This window comes from Falco naumanni, chromosome 13 (genome assembly GCF_017639655.2).
Source record: "Falco naumanni isolate bFalNau1 chromosome 13, bFalNau1.pat, whole genome shotgun sequence".
Lineage (NCBI taxonomy): Eukaryota > Metazoa > Chordata > Aves > Falconiformes > Falconidae > Falco > Falco naumanni.
In genome coordinates this window covers 24,364,627-24,385,636 of record NC_054066.1, presented here as the reverse complement: position 1 = coordinate 24,385,636, position 21,010 = coordinate 24,364,627, and the positions used below count along the sequence as shown (strand labels likewise).

The 21,010-nt window shown below is 50.0% G+C and overlaps 2 protein-coding genes across 10 annotated transcripts in view; both read right to left on the bottom strand.

Moving 5' to 3' along the window:
* Positions 1–485: 485 nt before the first annotated feature.
* Positions 486–12,923, bottom strand: SLC2A2 (solute carrier family 2 member 2). Its single transcript, XM_040613601.1, has 11 exons — positions 12,760–12,923; positions 11,982–12,077; positions 11,166–11,440; positions 10,538–10,662; positions 9,629–9,744; positions 8,271–8,433; positions 7,237–7,424; positions 6,041–6,145; positions 4,053–4,154; positions 2,967–3,170; positions 486–2,759 (listed from the first exon to the last, which is right to left on the bottom strand). Exons 1-11 carry the CDS (start codon positions 12,790–12,792, stop codon positions 2,568–2,570), a joined length of 1,599 nt encoding a protein of 532 aa, XP_040469535.1. The 5' UTR covers positions 12,793–12,923; the 3' UTR covers positions 486–2,567.
* Positions 12,924–19,121: 6,198 nt separating this feature from the next.
* Positions 19,122–21,010, bottom strand: part of TNIK (TRAF2 and NCK interacting kinase) — a 163,172-nt gene continuing 161,283 nt past the window's right edge. For all 9 annotated transcript variants that reach the window (XM_040612955.1, XM_040612948.1, XM_040612947.1 and 6 more), the window contains one exon: positions 19,122–20,704. In XM_040612955.1, coding sequence (XP_040468889.1) covers positions 20,621–20,704 — 84 coding nt within the window. In that variant the 3' untranslated portion in view covers positions 19,122–20,620. The remainder of the gene's footprint in view (positions 20,705–21,010) is intronic.

Below are 21,010 nucleotides of genomic sequence, written 5' to 3'. Positions count from 1 at the left end.
TGCCGCCCTGCCTCTGCAGTCCCATCCTCCCCTTCCTGGGGGGAACCCAGCCTGGCTTTGCCCTCAGAGCAGGGACAAGTCTGCTTTGAACCCCATCACTCCCCAAATGCTCCTCCTGCTTATTGTGCCTAGAGAGGCCCCAGGACCAAGCTGGAGCTGCACCAGTGTCCGTGCAAGCAGAGGTGTGCTTCACAGTGGGGTTTTGCAGGTGGGCAGTGGGGACAGCTGGAGCTAGGTTAGGGCACTCCTCTGGTAAGGGTTCATCGTGATGCAGAGCCAGCTCCTACCAGCTCCAGGGCTGCCTCCCAGTCCCGCTCTGGACCATCCATTTCAAAGGGATTTAGCTGAGGGCTTGCACAGCAATTACCACCCATGGAGCAAATGTGTCCTGCCAGGAAAATACCTCCCATCTGGAGTTGGACATATGTCTGAGATGTACAGAGGGGAGAAAAAAAACAACAGCGCAAGCCAAAACATGCCATAGATGTTGTTCATTGTCACTTTTATGTAACAGTCATAGATAACATTGCTGAAAGCAAGAACCGGTCTCTTTTTTTCCCCCTTTTTTTTGCATTCAGACAAGCCATTATAATATTTAACTATCTGCGGTAGACAGGGAGAGCTTCTGAGCCTGCCGTCTCCGCTAGTCTCACCTGGGGAGACCTGTTTGCAGCACACAGACTGACGGTTCAACCCAGAGCTTGTGTCCCAGCTCTGCTGCTCACTTCTGTGCACTGCAGCTTGGGCCCTGGTTCCCACATGCACTGCGTGTCCCACGTCAGTCCCAGGTCCCCCACCTCTGTAGCACATGACAGCATTGATCCAGTTCTCCTCTAGTTAAATACCAGCAGTCACTTCAGGAAAGCCTTTGGTGCAATCTTACTGCCTCGGTGCACATCCTGGTCCCAGGGGACCTCGTGGCTACACTTCCAGTCACTTGGAAGGGACCAGAATTTGCTTTAGGGTCTTAATACCAAGAAAGTAAAGTCTATAAAGGAAAGAAGTTCAGGCACATGAAAAAGAGCATGAACTTTCCCTAAAACTAAACCCAGAGCAGCACCTATGATCCTCCTTGGCCCATCTATTCTCATGCTTTTCATTATACTTGATCCTCTTAGGTTATGGTCACTGCTTCACTGGCAGTCGTGATGAGCTTGCAGTGACCGAGCAATGCTGGTGTTTCATCTCTCAGTAAATAATGGGTTTCTGTACTGAGAAAGTTGCTAGAAGGTGACCTGGTATCACAACAAGGAACATGCAAATCTTAAAAGTCAAGCAGAGAGCAGGCTTTTACAATCAGTCCAACATATGCCCTAAAAAAGGAAGAAAAATCCTTGCAGTCTGATTTTGTCACATAAAGATATTCATAAAGCAAAGAGCACAAACAAGGCTATAGAAACAACACAACCTCCTGCTTGCACACTGTCATGGTTGAAACACGTCCAGCCAGCAAAACTGTAAGTGGTGCAAAGTGGGGGTCAGGTCAGTGGGGCACCTTCCAGTTAATGCTGCAATACCCATTTCCCCTTTGGGCTGTCATTAATTGTAAGGGCACGGTATGGGCAGCCCGAGGCCTCGCCTCAGGCCAGAGCCTGTGGGTCAAAGCACGGGGCAGAAGGGAGGGAAGGGAGATGCAGAGGGTGGGGAAGGAGGAGCAGTGAGGGGAGGTGACCTGGCTGTGGTCACGCCATGGGAGGAACGGCAGCAGGACTTGAGTGTCCTGACCTGGTGGCCAGGAGTGCCTGGGCCTGTTGTGTGGTCAGTGATGTGCTGTGTCTTGTGCTGCAGCAGGGATAAGGGAGGGAGGAGAGGCTTCCTAGGAGGAAAGAGGAGGTAAATATTTGGGCTGAAACAGAAGAAAAAAAATGCACATCAGCCCAGCCAGAGTTTCCAAGAATCTCCTAAAAATGTTGTGACTTGAGAAATCCTTATGAGATCGGACAGCCTTTCCATGATGCCTGGAGAGAAAAGCAAGTGATGTGCATCCCAACTGATGCAGGTGGGATCCACCTTGATCCTCTGCACGGGCAAGAGTAAGGGGGAGTTTGCTCAGTCCATTTTCCTTAGCGCCTCGGGTGATCAGCGCTGTGTGCTGGTGGCACAACTGCACTAGTAGTTGGTTTCTCAAAGGCATCAGATCACTCAGCAGGAGGCAGCAAGCATGGGACAAAAAGGTGAAAACATGAGGCTACAGCATCAGCCAGCCCCTCTGTCCTTAGCTTCAGGTGAGTGATGACCCCGCTCAATGTAATGCTTTGTCAACTAGTAACATCGTCATCCCACTGGGCTCTTCCAGTGGGTCATGGAGACACACATGTAACATACTCCTCCTGTCCTTTCCCTGGCTCTCCTGCAGCACAGTTGTACCGAGTATTTCAGCGTAAAATGCCAGGTTAGCTCCTGCAGCTCAGAGGTGTGAGCCACAGCAGCCAGAAGGCATCTGCTGGAGGGGTCCTCCTGGTCTGCCAGCTGCAAGGTTTATGTGAAATGAGACTTTTGCCCAATGTTCTTTCTGCAGTGCCTGAAGGTCCGTGCTTGGTCCTTCCTTTCCGGGTGCATGGCAATGTCTAGGCCTCCTCGCTGCCTCGCAGGTCTTGCAGCTCAGTCATAGCTTTGGCTGAGAGCTTCTTGCGGCGGAACACGGCTGCGATCTCCTCAAAGGACTTTCCTTTCGTCTCGGGTACTTTGAAGTATGCAAACAGAAAGAAGACTAGAAGCAGAGCCGCAAAGATCGCAAACACGTACGGTCCACAGAGATCCTGCAGTGGGGGGAGTGGGAACAGGGGACACCACCATCAGCGCCGCAGGGACAGCTTCCCCTTCCTACCCTGGGTGGCTGAGGTGCCCCATGGGACTTGGGGGCGGAGATCTGGGAGGCACGTCCATGTCCCACTGGGCTGCTCCGGGAGCCCAGCAGTGGGGTCGTGCCCGTCATTGATTTGTGTGGGTTTAGAGGGATTTCTTACCGCTATATACTGGAAACACATTCCCACGATGAAGTTGCAGGCCCAGTTGCAGAAGCCGGCAACAGCAATGGCGGCAGGGCGCGGGCCTTGGCTGAACAGTTCGGCTACGATGAACCAGGGGATGGGCCCGGGCCCAACTTCAAAGAAGATGACGAAGAGGAAGATCGCGACCATGCTGACATAGCTCATCCAGGCAAACTGGCTCTGTAAGGGGGTGCACTCGGTGTTGTGGTCCCAACGCGACTCTCATTAATTACCACTAATAATTTTAATTAGGCTTCTATTTCAGAAACTTCTTTCTATTCAGACAAGTGGGGACTGGACATGAATAATTAAAGCTCTAAACTCTTGTGCAAGGTGCCAGCTAGGTGTGTGGTGCCACCTTGGCCGCTTGCAGAGGGACGGTGGAGCTCACAGCTGTCAGCTCAGCTGTGCCTTCAAGCCCTCTCCTTGCCTGCAGTCCAGCCAGGGAGAGGCAAAATGCTGTTGTCTTTAATAACCAGGGTGTTCAGTAAAGGAGGCCACCCCTCGCTTGGTTTTACATCTTGACAGAAGCTTGCATCAGTGGTTTGGACTGACTACGATGGGGGCCAGCTCCATCCTCTGCCTGTTCTGCCCCGTGTCTCACAGCCTGACCCCTCTGCTGGATGTCAGAAGGAATAATTTGTCCCTTTTTTATGAGAAGATACTAGACTAGCATCCCTGCACCAAGCCAGGGAGATGCAGGTTGAGGGTTTAGGGCACACTGTTTGCATGTGGAGGTATTCCTAGGTTTTCTTAGCAGGCATGGGATTATGCTGTGGGAATGGCACAGCGTAAGGAGCTGAGGTTCTCAGCGGGCTCAGGGAGGGGACAGGGGACACATGTCCTTTCTAGCAGCCTTGGGTGGATCTCAGGGGCCAAAGAGTGCAATGTCCTCCGACACTGCTGTAACCAGAGGTGGCTCCAGCTATTTGAACTGTCCCTTCTAAGGACAAATGTTTTCTGAACTTACTTTGAGATGAAAATGCAAACATTCACTTTAAAGGGGTGGGTTCTCTTCTCTTGTTTGAAAACCATGGAGGAAAAATGGAGAGAAATCCTTACCAGGAGCACAAGTCCAACTGTCATGGCCACGGCGCTTATTAACATGCCCATCAAACCAGCCAGGAACAGGGACCGCCTGCCCGCCTTCTCCACCAGAAAGACCTGTAGAAACACATGTAGCAGCTCAGTCTCCAGCACCGCTGCTCCCAGGAGGTTCAATCAGGTCCATTAGCCGTGAACAACCACGCCACACACCTGCTCTTTTAGCTGTTGTGGCAGAGATTTATGTCCTGATTTCCAAGTGTCAGAAACTCAGCTGGTGGCTGGGGGGGAGCCAGACTGAGGGTGAGGCAAAACCTCAGATACTCAGAACTTGTGCATTCCCAAGCTCTCAGGACTTCCCACTGTTCTTACACATGTATTGCTGACTCTGGGATTTCTCTCTCCCTCTTTTCCCCAGGAAGAACAAGCTTACTAGGTCTGCATTAATTTGGAAGCAGCCTTCAAAATGTAGCATGATTCGAGTCACATCACGGGCCATTGCACCTTGCCTGTCCTATGGCAGGGATAGTCGTGTAGTAGCTGGAGTCAGGATTTTTCCTCCGATTGCTCCCAGACACCTTTTGCTTCCCTGTTAGGCCACAAGGCTTAGTTTGCTCCTTCTCGGCTCCTCTTGGTCATCTCACCCAACTTTTGACATCTGAGTCTGTACCAATCACTTCACCCCATGGGGAGATGTAGGTAGCTCCAGAGCACGGTGCATCTGGCCTGCTCTAAGATACTGTGCACCAGCCTCTGAGGCTGCCTGCTTCTTCCCCTCTGCTCGAAAGGACACTTTTGGCCATCAGCAAAACCTTTCCTGCCACTGCAGTGAGTCATTTGTGCTTCCAAGAGACCACCTCTTTGGCTGGAGGCAGTTCCTCCTGCTGCCTCATGAAGCTGCAGAGGGTGAGCCCCTGCACTCCTTGCTCCCCTTGCCAAGGTCCACCCGGCTGTCAGTGCTTCTGCCTTTTGATCAGGGTCTGTCATTTATTGACAAATGCAGGTAATTTTTAAGTGCTTGTGGCCAAAAGAAGCAAAGAGCAAATGCCGCAGGCTGCAAGTACCAGAGCCCTGGGGTTGAGATCAAACTTCAGGAGACCCTCCAAGCTGGCGAAAGACCTCTCCCAGCCACACGCCTCCGTGCCTCATTTCCCAATAAATATTCATGTTTTTTCCTCTGTATGGGACCTGTGACAGAGTTCCTCTAAAGCAGGTTCACCCCAAGCCCTCCTATCTCATGCACACTGTACGAAGATCTCTTAGAGCTGTGTATTTCTGCCTTGCAGCTGGTCCTTCTTCGTGGTGGGTGTAAGTCCTTTGCTCCCTAAGTCCCTCTAGAGGTGTGAGGGAAATGGGCTTGGCATTTTCTGATCTTTTTATATTAATGGCCACATTAAAAAAGAGTTGCCTGCTGATAGGAATTGTGTTAATACTCTCAGGAGAGGGCCAAACGAAGGGAAAGGCTGTGAAAACAGAACCATCCTTTCATTGCTGCAGAGCACTGCGCAGCTACAATGAGGCTAGGTGCTAGATTACTTTTATTTCTGCGGAATAGCCTTTGGATACCGCTTCTGCAGGTGCTATGTACATACAGAAAACAATTTGAAATATAACAGGTAAGAAGGAGACTGTGAGCTGCTGGCTTCCCCATCGCAACCCCAGTCCCCTGCCTGCTCCCCAAGGGGAACAGGACCTACAGGGTTTTGGTCTCAAAGACAACTTTTATTCTGGGGGGAAATGCTGAGCTACCAAAGCTTCCCTGAACAATGTGTTGCAGTTTTCACTCATAAGGCAATTAGCAGTGCTGTTTGGTAGTGACAGGCTGCATTTCAAGGCTTGATTTTTCAAACGAGACTTGCCCAGGGAATTAATTTTACTCTAAGATGTGCAGGGTCAGCCCTGCAAAACTGCAAATCCCAGCCCCAGCTCGAGGATAAAACCACCTTTCAAAATGACATTGTAGCTTATGTATTTTTGTAGTCTGGGGGGCAGAAATATTTACTTACGGAGATAACAGTGAAGACTGTGTTCACCACTCCAACACCAATGGTTGCGTAAACTGGTTGGTCAACTCCAGCTCTCTCAAAAATGTTTGTAGAGTAGTAAAAGATCTATCAAAATACATTAGGATGAAGGATTAGGCAACAGGGCTGGTGGAACTTTTTGTTCTCGTGAGGGAAGAGTTGCGTTTGCTTGGCTGAGATGTGAAGTAATTTAATTATGATTAGTTTTTCAACTTTTAATGGCTTATTATAATAATTAAAGCTGAAACTTTCAAAGGAGCCTGAGGGAGCTAAAAAGCTCATTGTAATTCCCCTCCTGAGCTACTGCATTTGCACATTTAAAACTGTTTTCTTCTATGTAGGCCCGTGTTTAATCTTGAAAGTCAGATCACCAGCACTGCATGCTGAAGACAAATACTTTAATATGACTGAGTTTTACATTAATTTAAAAATATTATCACTACATTGGAATGACTCCAATTTCTCCCTTCTGTCCAAAAATAAGACAATTCCTATCCAGTGGAAGTTAAGGAGAGGAGGTAAATGGGTGGCTGACCCTGTGGCTGGTGGTTGGGGCTGGGCATGGCCTTGAGCCAGGGCAGCTGGGCTCCGTGGGATGCTCACCCCAGTTCAGCCCCTTGAGGCTGAGCATCCCTGAGTGCTGCTGTGCCTTGAGATGTGGAAATGCTCTTTGAATTTTAAAAGCTGGTGTGACAGAGGCCTCAACCTTTGTGAAGTTGCCACCAGACTTTGAAAAATTTGCATCTTAGCTGATTTTGAAAAGGAGGCTCTGTGCTCCTGGGTGTAAAATGGTGATTTCTGGTATCTCAGGAGGTGATGCGCAACCTATTTAGCTAAAAATAGCTAGAAGATAGTGATTCTGTGGTTCCTGGGGTGAGCACGTAATCATTAAAGAGAGCAAACAGCTGATGAACTCAGATAGGCGGAGGGTCATGGGAGACCTCATTGTGGACCTGCTGTGCCCACTGGTTTTGTGCGGAATTCCCTTGCACCTTCTCCCCTCCTGCGGCCCAGCTTGGCAGCGAAGTCCACCTTCAACATGGATGGCGGTGGCCGAGGAGCCTACTGCGATCCCAGGAAAGCCTTCTTTTCACCCCTACATGGTTGGACAGAGCCAGCATTGCCTTTTCATGCTCAGCACGCATTTCTTTAAAGACAAACATTTTGGGGAGACTCACCGCGTTGATGCCTGAGAACTGCTGAGATATTTGCACCATCAGCGCCACGAGGACAGCCTGCCTGTACTTTGAAGAAGTGAAAAGCTGTCTTATGGAGACTTTCTTTTCACTAGCAGCTTCTTGCTTTTCCTTTTCCATCTCAGCGATCTCTTTCATGGGGTCACAGTTTCCTCTAAGCCTTTTCAAACCTGAAGAAAAAAAAAGATTGACAGTTTATTTTCAATGGTAGATAGGCAGCAGAGCAAGGACAAGAATCTGTCTAGCCAAAACTCAGGGTAAGCCAGCCACATGGACAGCAGTGTCCTCTTACTCTGAGGACTCCTATGGCACATCAAGGGTCAAAGGTGTGTCTGCTTGGCAAGAGGCAGCAGCACATTAGTTCTGCGAAAGCTCTGAGACACCCAGCTTGAGCCTCATCCCTCAGCAATGCTGATTAATCCCATGCAAACACATCTCAATAGTTTCTGGTCCACAGCTAATTTATGCTGCAGCACCTCGGAGCATGGGCATGCAACTCTGCCCCCAAGCACGTGGACATGCTCTGTTTTACTCAACCACGGGTTTTCACCTCAGTTTCAGCTGCGTCCTACCACTGGCAGCTCTTACTCCTTGTAGAGATGGCTGGAACCAGCCAAGGAGGTTGCAGTAACTGCTGTGGATTTGCTGTGTAGTTGCAAATAGCACCAAGGACAAAGGGATCAGCTGCCCTTAGGTGATGTCCTTCATATACCTGGTTGAAATCCCTTCCAACTGAACGGGGTTTTTTTTGGGGGGGAGCATCTGTTAGATTCGATATCTCTGATGGAAAGGACTAACATGCTAAGGCTCACACCACCCTCAGCAACACAGAAGCAAGCGTGCCTTAGGCAGAGACTGTATCAGGTGTCTGAAATCCCTCCTGCAGATGTGCTCTGTGGGACGGAGCAACTATACCCAGTTACTCATGTGAGCCCTCAGCTGGGCTTTTCCATCTGTGTTTAATACTATGTATAGTATAAAAACAACTCCAAGCAAGCCCAGAATGTTTGTCTTACTTTTTTTAGCTTCCTCCACCTTCCCCAGTTTGATGTAAAGGTATCGGGGGCTCTCGGGGCACAGCAAAAGCAGGAAGAACTGCAGGAGGGCAGCCACACCAGACAGACCGAGGAGCAGGGGCCACAACTTGTCGTTACCCAGGAGAAACTCTAGTCCAAGAACCTGGAATAATTGAGGCATGTTTGAATGGCTTAGTTTATACCCTAGAAAACGAGAGCAATTGACCACCGTGGCATTTCAAAGTGACAACCTGGAAGAGAACTAGAAGCGAATACCAATTCTCAGTCCTAGCAATTAGATTTCTTTAACTGTGATGCACATTTACAAGGAGGGAACGAACAGATGGTATAAAATGTCATGAGCAAGACTTTGGCTTACAGATGCCGTGGGACAATCCTCTGCGAGCCTGCTCCCCACCCTGGGGTGACTCAGTCCTCCTTGGGATGTGCCACCAGCGGACCTGTGCCTGGCCAGAACCACAGCATAAACAGCTCAGCAAATACAGGCACGATGATGAAATGTTTTCTCCTCAGACCTTGCTACAGTGGGTTTCTAGGGTGTGGGATTTTATGGGCATATGTGACCTAAGCAACTACAAAGGAGCAAAGTGTGGATGGAGGTCCACGCAGTGCAGGATGTCCCAGATGCCCAGTTGTTAACCAGCACAGCCTGAGCACTGGGGCTGCAGTGCAGCATGAGGCTCAGCAAGCAAGCTAACTCGAGCTTTGCTTCAGTGTGTGATTATGGTATTGGACAAGGTGCTCCAGAGAGGCTGTGAGTACTTGCAACCTTTTTCCTTCCATAATTTGCAAAGCATTTTTGGTATGCCCACAGCCAGTGAAGCTGGCAGGATCTGCCTTGTGCGTGTTTTTCCCCATGGTCTGCCCATAGTCTGTGGCTAAATCAGATTAGATGAACCTTGTGGCTGCATTAAGTTTTTCTGGATGTGTTGGGTTTTGGTACATTTATGTGCTCATCTGTCATGTAGTTGGGACTCCTGCCACGGTGGGCAATGCTGACGGGCACGTTGGGCTCCCTACTTCTGTGATGAAGCCACTTTTGAGTACCTGAATATCAAGGATCTCGTGTTCAGGATCCAGCCTGACTCTGACGAGATGCTTACAAAAATTTGCTAGGAGAGGAGAGAATTTGTTTGCAGAAGTATTTTTTAGTTCATGAGAAGTCATCTTTGTTAAGACACCTCTGACTCAAGGTGGGAGTTTAACCCCATCAGAGCAGATTGCTTTGCACTGCCCTTCAGCTTTTGGGTAGAATGGTGAGTGACACCCCAGCGTATCACTGGGGTATCCCTCATGTCTGAAATAGCTTCTCTGGACTCAAGCACTTTCCTTTTTACCTGGCTGATGAGGATACCCGTGACAATAGCAAGCTGGTGCAATGTTCCCAGCGCTCCTCGAAGGGCCGTGGGAGAGACCTCACTGACGTACATGGGCACGAGTCCGGAGGAGAGCCCTGCACCAAGAACACATGGGTGTTACCTCTTCCAGACCACAGCTCAGCAACCAGCAGAAACCACTTCCTGAACAGGAAAGGAGGATGGAGCCTGTGTGCTGCATCCCACATCCCACCAAGACCCCCGTGCCTGGCTGGGAGCCACCTGCACCTTGCAAAGGGGCTCGGATATCCCTGGATTCAGAGCCCCAAGCCAGGAAACCTTTATGCTTGAACACACACGAGCGAGCATGGAGCAGAGATCATCTGCTGGGAGAAGTTATCACAGAGTAAAGAGCTTTCTTAAAACGTGCCTTTAGTGTTTGTACTGTATTTGCATACCAGTAACAGTGATAATGAGCTGTTATTTCTAAGCTAATTCTAATGTAATTCCATATTATTTGCCTACTCTTTTATCCTCTCTAGGTACAATGCTCCTGTACTATCTGCTAGATAGTACTGTTGTCTAGGGAACCTGTTCAACAGCATGGCTAATAACGCACTGTTACAACTGCCACCAGCAAGATTAAGCCTTGAGATACAGAGGAGGGACTTGCTCCTTTCTAGAATACACAAAATAAACTGATTTCATGATAGAGCCAACCCAAATATTTCTGGGAAAGATCCTGGATCGAGAAGGACAGACACAGGGAGATGAGGGAAACTCCAACCTGTGAAACCCCTTCTGAATTAAAAAAAAAAAAAAAAAAAAAAAAGATATGAAAAAATATAGGAAACTCTTAACGACAGCCCTGGAGCACTCAGCACCCTGCCGAGGGACTAGTTCGCAATGCTTGACCCTGCCTGGACTTACCACAGTACAGCCCCGTGACTGCTCTCCCGGCAATGATGAGTATGTGAGATGGCCCAAATTTCGCCAGCCCCATGAGAAGGTTCCCAGCGATGGAGAGGACATTCACCACCAGCATGGCTTTCACCCTGCAAGGCAGCAGCACCACAGCTTGCTCTGGCACCTCTTCAGCCAAAGCAGCCATCGCGACATACAGTCAGAGCTATTAAGTGACTTAATTAGCACTACAGGGGAAAAAAGAATGAATGTAGGCACTGAAAAATACCAGGCAGAGGTGCAGTCAGGGTAGCTAAAAGTATATTATACATCCTGTGCAAATGCTGTTCAGATGCTCTCGTCTTCCTTTTGCCATGGAAAGAAAGAGCGAGGGGAATTCGGAAGTTAATCAAGGCTGCTCATTAGCTGCTTGTCTGAAGTGCTAAAAGTTGCAACAAAATGTCTGATTTATAATTGAAGATTTTAATAAGCCAGACCTCTGTGATGGTTGGAACAGTATTTTGGAGATTTGAGGGGGAGTGTTTTCATTAAATTAGGGGGAAATAATGCAAATTTTATTTCTATGAAGAGGAAATGACTCTAGAGGAAAATTCAAAGAAAAAAGCTTGGGCTGTAGCACACAAGGTCCTCTCACCTCCCCAGCCGGTCACCGATCCACCCCACGGTGAAGGAGGAGACCATGCCGCCGACCGCGAACACGGAGACGGAGAGGGACCAGTACATAGTGAGCATGTGCAGGGAGGTGGCAAGGTCATCGTTGATGTTGGCTGGGGGTGCAAATGTGCCCTCGGTGCCACCCCAGGGCTCTGTGCCAGGGACAGGGATGGTGCCATCCTCCCTAGAAGTGTTGGTGGCATGTCTGTCCAGGCGGACGATGCCCAGCACACGCCCATAGTGGGCTTCTATCACCTGTGATAGGCAAAGAGGAAAAATGCCATCAGCTCAAATCTATAGCCACCCTCAACCCCTGTTTTGGGTTTTTTTCCTGCCCCAGGAGAAGCTTTTCTTCACAGGCTCTGCAGGGGTGAAATCTTGGGGTCCCCCACAGCTCCCCAGCACCCAGACTCTCAGAGGGAAGGGACCCCAGGGGCGGGCGCGGAGCATCCCCCCTCATCCAGTGCCATCTCTCAGGGATGGGGTGAGCGTGGTGTCCGGATTCGGCACCCACGGAGAGGTGCTGTCCCTCGGTCTGGGCACGGGGACTGCGTTGCAGTGGGGACGGCACCACGAGGTGCGGAGCCCTACTCCTTTCACTAGTAAGGTGGCGGGGGGGGGGGCGTCCTCGCCATTTTCTCACCCCACTGCCTTATTGCAGGGACTTTGAACTGCAGGAGATAGCAGCTGGGGAAGGGACGGAGCTCTCCTGAGGGCTTCTGCAAGGGACAGACCAGCCCTGGCTGCCCTGAAGCCCTTGTCACTTGGCTATGTGCAGACTGGGGGCTCAGCTTACCTTCTGGGGGGCATTAATGACACCCAGGCTGTAGCCGTACTGGAAAAAGCCCAACACTGCAGTGAAGACGGAGAGGACCAGTGTTCCTGTGAGGTGCTGGGGGAGGAAGCAGAGAACAGCCTCACCCCGCTGTCCTAGCCCTGCCCAAACCTGGGGGGCTGCACCCCATTCCTATCCCAAGGGACCCCACTGCCCAGCTGGCTGGGACAGCGGCATCCAGGGATGCTGTTGCAGCAGCACAGGCGCTTTGGCTGACTCCAAAAGAGAAGGGAAAGCCCCTGGGGGTAGGCAGGATCAGGCCCCCAAGGGCAGAGCAGCATTGCCCCACACAGAGCAATGTGTGCCAGGGCTCTCCCTGCTGCGCTGCCCGTCCTTGTCCCAGTGCTCACGCAGGCGGCAGCTCTGCCTGGTACAGCAGCGCAGGCAGCAGCAGCAGCGACGTGCCCTGCCCCGTCCCCAGCGCACGGGCAGCACCACCAGTGAAGCAGAACAGCTAGGAAAAAATGACCAAAACGGTGCTTTTCAGCAGTGCTGTTTTAAGTATTATATCCTTCCATCGCAGCTACAATTATCCAATGAGCTGCCAGAGCTCTTAAAAATAAAAAATAATCTCTTCACCCCTTTGCCCCTGCACTCGGTATACAGACATCAAAGAGCAATTAATTGGAGGAGGGAAATTTTATAGTTAGTTTCAGTGCTGGCAAGTGAAAAATACCAATGCTTATTGCTGGGCTCCTGCAGAAATTCTAGTGCAAAAATACCACCAAGCCACGGTTACCTTCTCTGCTTGCATTTTGCTTTTCTCGTCCATCCCACAGCTCCGCCGCTGTCCTCCCGGGAGCGGTCACTGTCCTGGGCTGCAGGGTGAGGTGAGAGCTTGGACAGGGAAAGAGGGACAGCAGGACTGGGATGGAGGCAGCAAAACTGGCTGGTGCTCTGAGAGATGGGACTATATCAACTCTGGAGTTAATGAGAAACCCAAGCCTTCCATGCGTTCTTTGGCCACTGCACGGCTCAGAGCAGCCACTACCAATCCTGGCATTTGGGGGGACAAATGAGACAATGGGAGATCTGCACAGACATGGAGTGGACCTGGGAAATTCAAATGATCCAGCTGAAAGGCTGGTTCAGGGCTGGCCCTCAGCTGAACAGTCTGCAATGTGACATGCCAGGGACCTGGGAACAGGCTACAGATTATTTAGGGATGTTCAACACCTTTCTTGGCTTCTGTGCTGGGTTTATGTGCTACGTTACAAAGCTCTTGCTGAATTAGCAAGAATAAACCTTCTCAGCATATGTAGCAAAGAAGCTAGAAAATGACTAAGAGTGTTTTATTTAGATAGCATTTGGCACCTGTTTTAAATATATTTATGTGTGTATATAACATACACAGCCAAACATATATAAATACAGATGTACACAGGTTTCTCTATACATACCCGCACGCACAAAGCCCCATCAACACGCAGCTGCAATGCTAGTACACACCTGTATGTATTACCCTAGTGCACACCTGTATGTATGTACCCTGGGCATTCAGAGGAGATGTCGGGGTGTGTGTGAAGATAGAGCAAAATTACCCAGAATATTATGATAACACATTTTTGTTACAAAGCCCACACGGCATGAATGCTGAGCCTTCCAGACCCCCAGCTGATTGCTGTGCTGTCAACTATCGCTGATGCTAGCAAATATTGCCGGTGCTAGCAAATCCTACTGATGCTGCCAAATATTGCAGCCCTGGCTTGGCTCACTCGTAGCCATGAACTTTGCACATCTACAAAAGCAGGTCTGAGCTGGTCTTGCTCAGGCTTGGGCTTTGCTGTCTTTGATGTCATTGGCAAGAGGAGATGCAGGGCCAGGGCGGATGGTGGCATCCATAGCAGACATGCCAGAATCCGAATCGGCCGAGAAGGTGATTAATGCCATTACCTTCCAGAAAAGCCCCTGGTGGGTCCAAAAGCCAAGTTACAGCAACTCATTGAGTGATGCTCTCGGTCAGCCAGGCTTCAAATGGGCACAAAATGTACTTTCTACAGAGGAAGAGGAAGGAAAAAAAAAAAAAAAAGATGAGTGTAAGACCACTAATCTTTGCACTGGTCTCCTCCAGTAAAGTAAAACTTTAACTGGAGGAGAAGAGTTCATTGCATTCATGCAGGCATTGATTCCAAACACCTGCATTCTCCTCTCAGGCTGGGGTAGCTGCAAGGGGGAGGACCCTGAGGCTGCCCCAATATTTATCCTTCCAGCGGAGGTCTTTGCCCGTGGCATTTGTTTGCTTGTGCTGTGTGGATACCTAGGCATTTACAAGCACCGTTTCTCTGCACTGAGGTTAAATGCCTCCACGCTGGGGGCTGGCAGGATTAGACAATTAACAGGCTGCTCAAGTTTGACTCAGAAAACAGTAAAAGCCCTGACCCCACATCCCAAACTGAAACCCGCCGGCACTGTGAAACTCCTGGCCAGGACCAGTGACCCCCCCGGGGTCCCCATGCTGTTGCGGCTGCCCGGCCGAGGGAGGGTGATGCTTTTCCCAGCTGGGAGGCAGTTGAGGGGCAAAGGCCACCTACATACCAGAAGGAGAGAGCAAGGTGGCCTTTCTGGGGCTTGCGGCCTGTCTTGTCCCCCCCGCTGCTGCTTACAGAGCAGAACCCTCCCTTAACCCGGCTTCCCAGGGAGGGGGTGCGAAGCGGCTGGGGCAGCATGGGTGAGCGTCAGTCACCTCCCCAGGAGCAGCCCAGAGACTTCCATGGAAACCTTGGATGCCAAAGGCTGGAAGCCCTATGGCCACCAGCCTCCCTCGGCCAGGTCCGCTGGCAAAAGACACCAAGTTATCCTGGGGCTCTCCCATCCCTCCCTGGCCCTTCTTACCCTCCCTGCCAGGCTGGATGCTGCCTCGCCTCACCTCTGGTGTACAGCCACCAGCTGATGCCGGCTGGGCTGTGATGTGCTCCTCCAGAGCCTTGCCCCTGGGCAGTGGAAGCACACATTTTGCTGCCAGCGACACCGCCAGATTCAAGCTCCTGTGTTTTTCTGAGCAGGGGTTTGGAGGCAGTGTGCTGATCAGCAGAGGCCAGCTCGAGGTCCCAAGGCGAACAGATGGGAAAGGTCAGTGTGCGTATCTGCCTCCCGCTGCGGTCACTTCCCAAAGGGACTGTCGGAGCATCACACCTTCACTGTTAGCTTGGAAAACTGAAGTGCAACATTCCTACATGCTAGAGCGCTGGGCTCGACTCCACCGGGATGAATGATCAGTCCATCGAATCTCTCGCATGTTTGACAGCCGGTTGTGAGACCACAGACTGCCGGGTGTGGGTACCAGCACAGTGCAGCTCAGGAGCAATCCCAACCCGTCCCACAGCTGGTGAGCCCCACCAGGCAGCACGTAAATGATTTGACCAAGGGCACAGAGAGCACAGGGGCAAAGGGGAGGTGCAGCCCTGCCATCCTCATCCTCACTGCCGGGAACCCAGGTTTGCCAGCCCTGGGGCTTGTTTGTACTTTCTCTTGGCGGTGTTGGATGATGTTTGGATATGTCTGAGGGTGACAAGAGCATATGTGCTTCATGCAGCTGCAGGGGACCCTCAGCACCCCATTTACGCCTCGTGTGCTAGCCCGAGCTGCCTGAGCCCCAGCTGCAGCAGCCACATGACTACCTGGCAGGCTGCTGCCCACAGAGCTGCTCAGCTTGCCAGCCAGTTCCTACAGATGCTGGAAAAAAAGTGATGCACAAAACTTCAGGGCCCCTCAGAATAATGAAAAAAAAAAAAAAACAAAAACAAAAACGGAAAAAAAACCCCAGATGTTTGAAGGTGATGAGAGTGTTGGGTCAGCTCGGATGCTGCCTTGCACAAAGGCTGTCCCCTTCTACTCGCAGGGCTTTCCTGGCCAGGGCAAACGGAGCTGCTCAGCCAGATGGATTCATCCCACAGTTATTCGGGGAACATGGTGTGATGCAGAGGTGAAACATGCAGGTGACAAATGTGGGTTTCCACGCATGTGGCTGAGTGCTGCCGTGGGTCCAGGTGACCCCGGACTGAGGGCATCACTGCCGTTCCCAGGTGCAGTGCTGCAGAAATACATATTTCACTGTTTTCAGGACAGCAGCGCACACCGCAGCCCCGGTTAGTACTTTGGCCAGTGCTGTAGTGTTTTGTGGCTTTTTTTCAGGGCTCCCAGAAAGAAGCTGCTCCAAACTGTTATCTTCTCCTTGCCCAAGCGTGCGCAATAGGTAAATGCCAAGAATCCCAGAGTATCCAGCTCCTTGCCCTGGGTGACTGCACCTTGTGACATGAATCTTTCATGTTTTGTGAAGGGCATCATAGAATCATTTAGGCTGGAAAAGATAATTTACATTATTTGCAAACAACACTGCTTGCATTGCTGTTAATGCTTTATTTTAATAATGAAGTAGAAGAACTATGTATGTTACTGTTATGCAGAATTACCATGCTTATTGCCTACTATATATTGTGTCTGCTGTTATTGGTGGTGTTGCTAAATCTAATGCTATGTGATCAAAGCAACGGGTTAAAGTTTAAGGCTGGGCTTTGCTTTTGAACAACTGAACATGCTGTCACATCAGCAGAAGGAATGTAAAGATTCCAGGACAGTGAGGCTTTCTCTGTAGCTGGGGTAATTTGCACACCCATTTGACTGCCTCTGAGTCATTCTGAAGGAGCTTTGATGTTAAAAGACAAACAAAACAAAGGAAAAAAAAAAGAAAACATAAACCAAAACAAAAACAAAAAGGAAAAAATGAAAAAAAAAAGGCTGTGGCTTTCCAGGTAAGAGCAGGCTGATGCAGCACATCAGAGGCTGGCACAAAAAGAACACAACAAATGTTCATTTTTGCTATGTGCACAGCAGCCAGGGCAGGCAGCAGTGCTGGGGCCACCCATGGGATGGGGGCTTCAGGCTGACAAAACACATTTGAGAGGAAGAATTTGGTGCATTTACAGCACTGTTGTAAAGAGAGGGGTGTGTTTGCTTTATACCCTTCCAGCAAAAACTAGTGGCATTCAACCAGGGGAGGTTAATGGGCCCCTTCCCACTCCCCCAGCTCGGGGTGGTGCAGTATCTCCCAAAAAAGAAAAACTGGGAAGCAAACCCACAAACCTCTTCTGCAGTAGGTAGTGACAGCCAAGACGGGAAGCAGCAGCTCTGCAGCGGTACCCAGGGCAATAACGAGATGCTGCAGGGGTGCAGCGGTTGCAACAAGCATCCTATGCCTTGAACTGCATCCTTACTGCTGAGAGCATCTCTGCTGGATCTCCTTCGAGAAGCTGTGCTGCCATCCTGGGCACAGGCACAGTATAGTATGGAGGTCTACCCCGCACCTTCAGGAACAGGCAGATTCGGTCCCCGCTGCTCACGTTGGCCCCAGTTACGTAGCATCAACGTGCAAATTGTTGCGTGAGCAGCAACTGACCCGTGTGGGCTCGTGTTGAGACAAGGAATTGCAGCACGACAACTTCAACCATTTTCAGCAACCAGCCCAGCTCTGGGACCTGCGCCAGGGTCGTCTCGAACATCCCCTTTCTGTCCCAAAATACGTGATCAACCCCAAAACCATCTCACAACAAGAAAAATGCTGTTTGAGAACCATTCTGAAATAGGTTTGAAGACACTGAATGCCCATGAGTAGCTGCTACGGCCTTACCTCTGAGCATCCTTTACCTTGGGAATGGTACCCAGCGCCTCCCCAGTGCATGCAGTGTGCTGGGGGGTAACCAGTGGCCGAGCACAGCCTCACGCCAGCTCTCAGGGCTTTTCTTTCATTTACCATGGAGGGTACGACTCGTCCCTGAAGTTCTTGCAGTATTTCACAGCAGCTCTGTAAATAACTGAATCTGCAACAGGCTCAAATGACTCCGGCATGCACAGACATTATTATTTCTCTTCTTCCTCCTGCAGCACTGCTCAGCTGAACAAATACATCTCCTTTCCTGGGTAAAAACTCCCAGAAACAGGGCTTTAAAAGGAGCCCCAGGTTTTATTTCTTTAAACACTAAAATTAAGTAGTTTCTGATAGCATAGATCAACTACAAGCATATTTTACTCACAACAAAAGACAAATAAATCAAAGCTAGGAATATTTGGAGGGGAAAGCATGTCTTTACAATAATCACAGGTGAATTTTGTAGAAAAGCAGAAGTTTTCAGGTGGTGATGGTCCATGGAGACATCCCTCAGCCACTGCTCACTGCTGGGCAGCATCGCAGGGGACATACCCCGTCCCCCCGCGCTCATCCTGCCCAAACCTGCTGCTTTCCCGAGACCCTCCAGGCCAAGGGCATCGCGACTCGGAGCCCTGAAAAACCACTTACCCCCATGACCTGCTAATGGTTAACACCCCAGGTTTTATTTACCCAAACATAAAAGTCATGGCTGAATGTTGAAGTTTTGTGTTTTATTGTGGTTGGCACCAGAAATGCGTTTGCTCTATGCTACTTCCATATACACACTCTGTAGACAAGACTGCGTTAATATTGGTTTCTCATTGTTTTTGTTTCAAATGACTCTAAGATTTTAAAAAATACATCCACAAACTACCTTATGCTTAAACACAACGATTCCCTTCTACGTCATCACTGTACTCAAAACCCCACAATAAAAAAAATAATCGTCCAAAGCTGTGTATTTGTCACTTCAAGGGGGACAAAAAAACCCCAAACCAGTTATCAGTTTGCAACATAATAAAAAGCTCTGGGCTTTATTTTACTTATGTTTTAACCACAGTGAAAATATAAAGAGCTGGTGGCAATCAGTGCCTGTGATCGGACTTGTACGGGGTTTTAGTTCCAGTATTGTGGTCTCACAGCCCTCCCTACATTGTGCAGGGTGCTTAGCCAGGCACTGGGCAGGCTGCACCGGCTCAGTCGGAGGGTGCACAGTGGGTGAAGAGAGCATCCACAAAGCACCTCTTGCCTGTGCTCCTCCGGACACCGCATCCTGCCGGGGAGTCCCAGCGCAGGCAATCCCTGCCGGTACCAAACCGCGATGCCCTGCCCGTGTGGGTACCACTGCCATGCAGCCCTGCCCACGGGATGCTCCGGGAGAGGGTTTCCCATCCTGTCCCATCCCCGCCACCCCACATTGCCTCTACCCTTGATAAAGATTCAAGTTGGACCAAGTCCTGTTGATTTAATCATTTTTTAATAAAGCCATCATTACTGAGTACACCAAGATTGCCAGTTAAGCTCTCTATATGTCGCTGGAGGTAACAGCGCTGTGATCGACAGCGGAACGGAAAAAAAAAAAAAAAAAAAAAAAAAAAAAGAAACCAAACCAAAAAACAAACCCCAACTGAAACGAGGTAGGTTAAAACCAGCAACACAGACCTTGTTATGCGACACCCCAACACCACAGGCGGCCATGCTTGCAGCTACTGAGAAAGAAAACCCCAGATACGCACCGAAAACGGAAATCAACTGAGCAGAGTTTATAAGGACACGATTCAACCTGAACTAAACACACACACACGGTTCGGCACAGATGTTGTCTTCCACTGTATGTCGGGTAATTCCTAGGGAGCGGAGGGGGCGGAAAACAAGTAGAGATTCAGACCCTCGGCTGAAGAAACCACACATATATATATTGTTTTAAGCTCTTTACAAGCCCAATCCAGCAACGCGGGGGACGGGCAGCTCGTTTCATGGTCCCTGCCCCCACGCCGGCTGCCTCCACACGCCAGCGCCCGGCTCCGGGCTTGGGGGGGACCGAGCACCCACAGCTGGCGCCGGCTTCAGCATCGGGGTCCGGCGCCCGCGGCATCCCGGGAGCCATCTGCGGCCGCAAATCCCGCCTCATGGGCGAGCACGGGGCTCCTCCGACCGCTCCGCCGTCCTCTCCTCCTCCGATCCCCCCGTCCCGGCGCCCGCGGCCAAGCCCCGGGGCAGGCGGGCACCTCCGGAGCAACAACAAATGGCACCTCTGTCCCTATCAAGACACACCATTATGTGAAGATCCATATAGAAATATGGATTGACAGACTTGACAAAAATGGTAGCTGATTTTTATTAGTCTAAGGCTAGTAGTTTAGCCATTTAAAATTCATTTCCCAAAAGAGGGGAAAAAAACCTATTATTTTTTCTCTTCTTTAAAAATCCATTAAGCCGTTGCTGCCAAAAGCAACATGTAAATGTTGGTGAAGGCAAAAGATTTCTAAAATTACCCAGCTATATGGTTATGGCCTTCATCACAAAGATAAAAGGTACATTTATTGTGCTGTCTCTCACCAGATTTAATTGGTAACTTTACAACATACTATATATTTGATGCTAGCAGGCAGACAGAATTAAAAACAGACTTCTTGACACTGTTTTTTTCCCCGTTCTTACAAAGTAGGGGATAAAGAAAAAGTAAAATTGGAAAAAAAAAAAAAAAAAAAAAAAAAAAGGAAAAAGGAAAACTCATAACCCACTATAACACAGCGTAATCAGGAGACCTCGGGGGGTCCAAGCGCGAAAGTCCATCCCTGCCCGCAGCCCCCGCCCTGGGGCTGTCGGTGCCGGGGGAGCGTGGGGAGCGGTGATCCTCGGCGCGCTCCGCATCTGCCTCTACAGTGTTAGTCCACGTGTTTAAATGTCCTTTAAATTAGAAATAATGCCATGGCGGTGAGTGCCAAGTGCTCCTCTGTTACCAGTTCATCATGGAGTTTCTGTTGAGGGTCATGAAAAACACTTGGCTGCTTCCTCCAGATCTCACCGATGCAAAAAATACCTGTTCAAAAGCAAAAAAACCCACTTATTAATAACTCGCACAAGAAAAAGTTTGTTAATTGTCTCGGTGAGCGAGGCAAGCAGGAGCTGCCCCACACCCCATGGTTCCCAGCCCTCCCTCCCCGCTCCTTTTCTCCAGCTGACCGCAGGAATTTTACACAGACCTGCTGCCCAGTTCCCAGTTTTCTGTGGAGCTAAGGGTCCGGAGCAAACCCATGCCAGACTCGCATCAAATCGAACCGCTTATTGGTAAACACAGTAATAACACCTCCCTCTCCATCGTTATCAAAGAGAGGGAGGTTTGGGA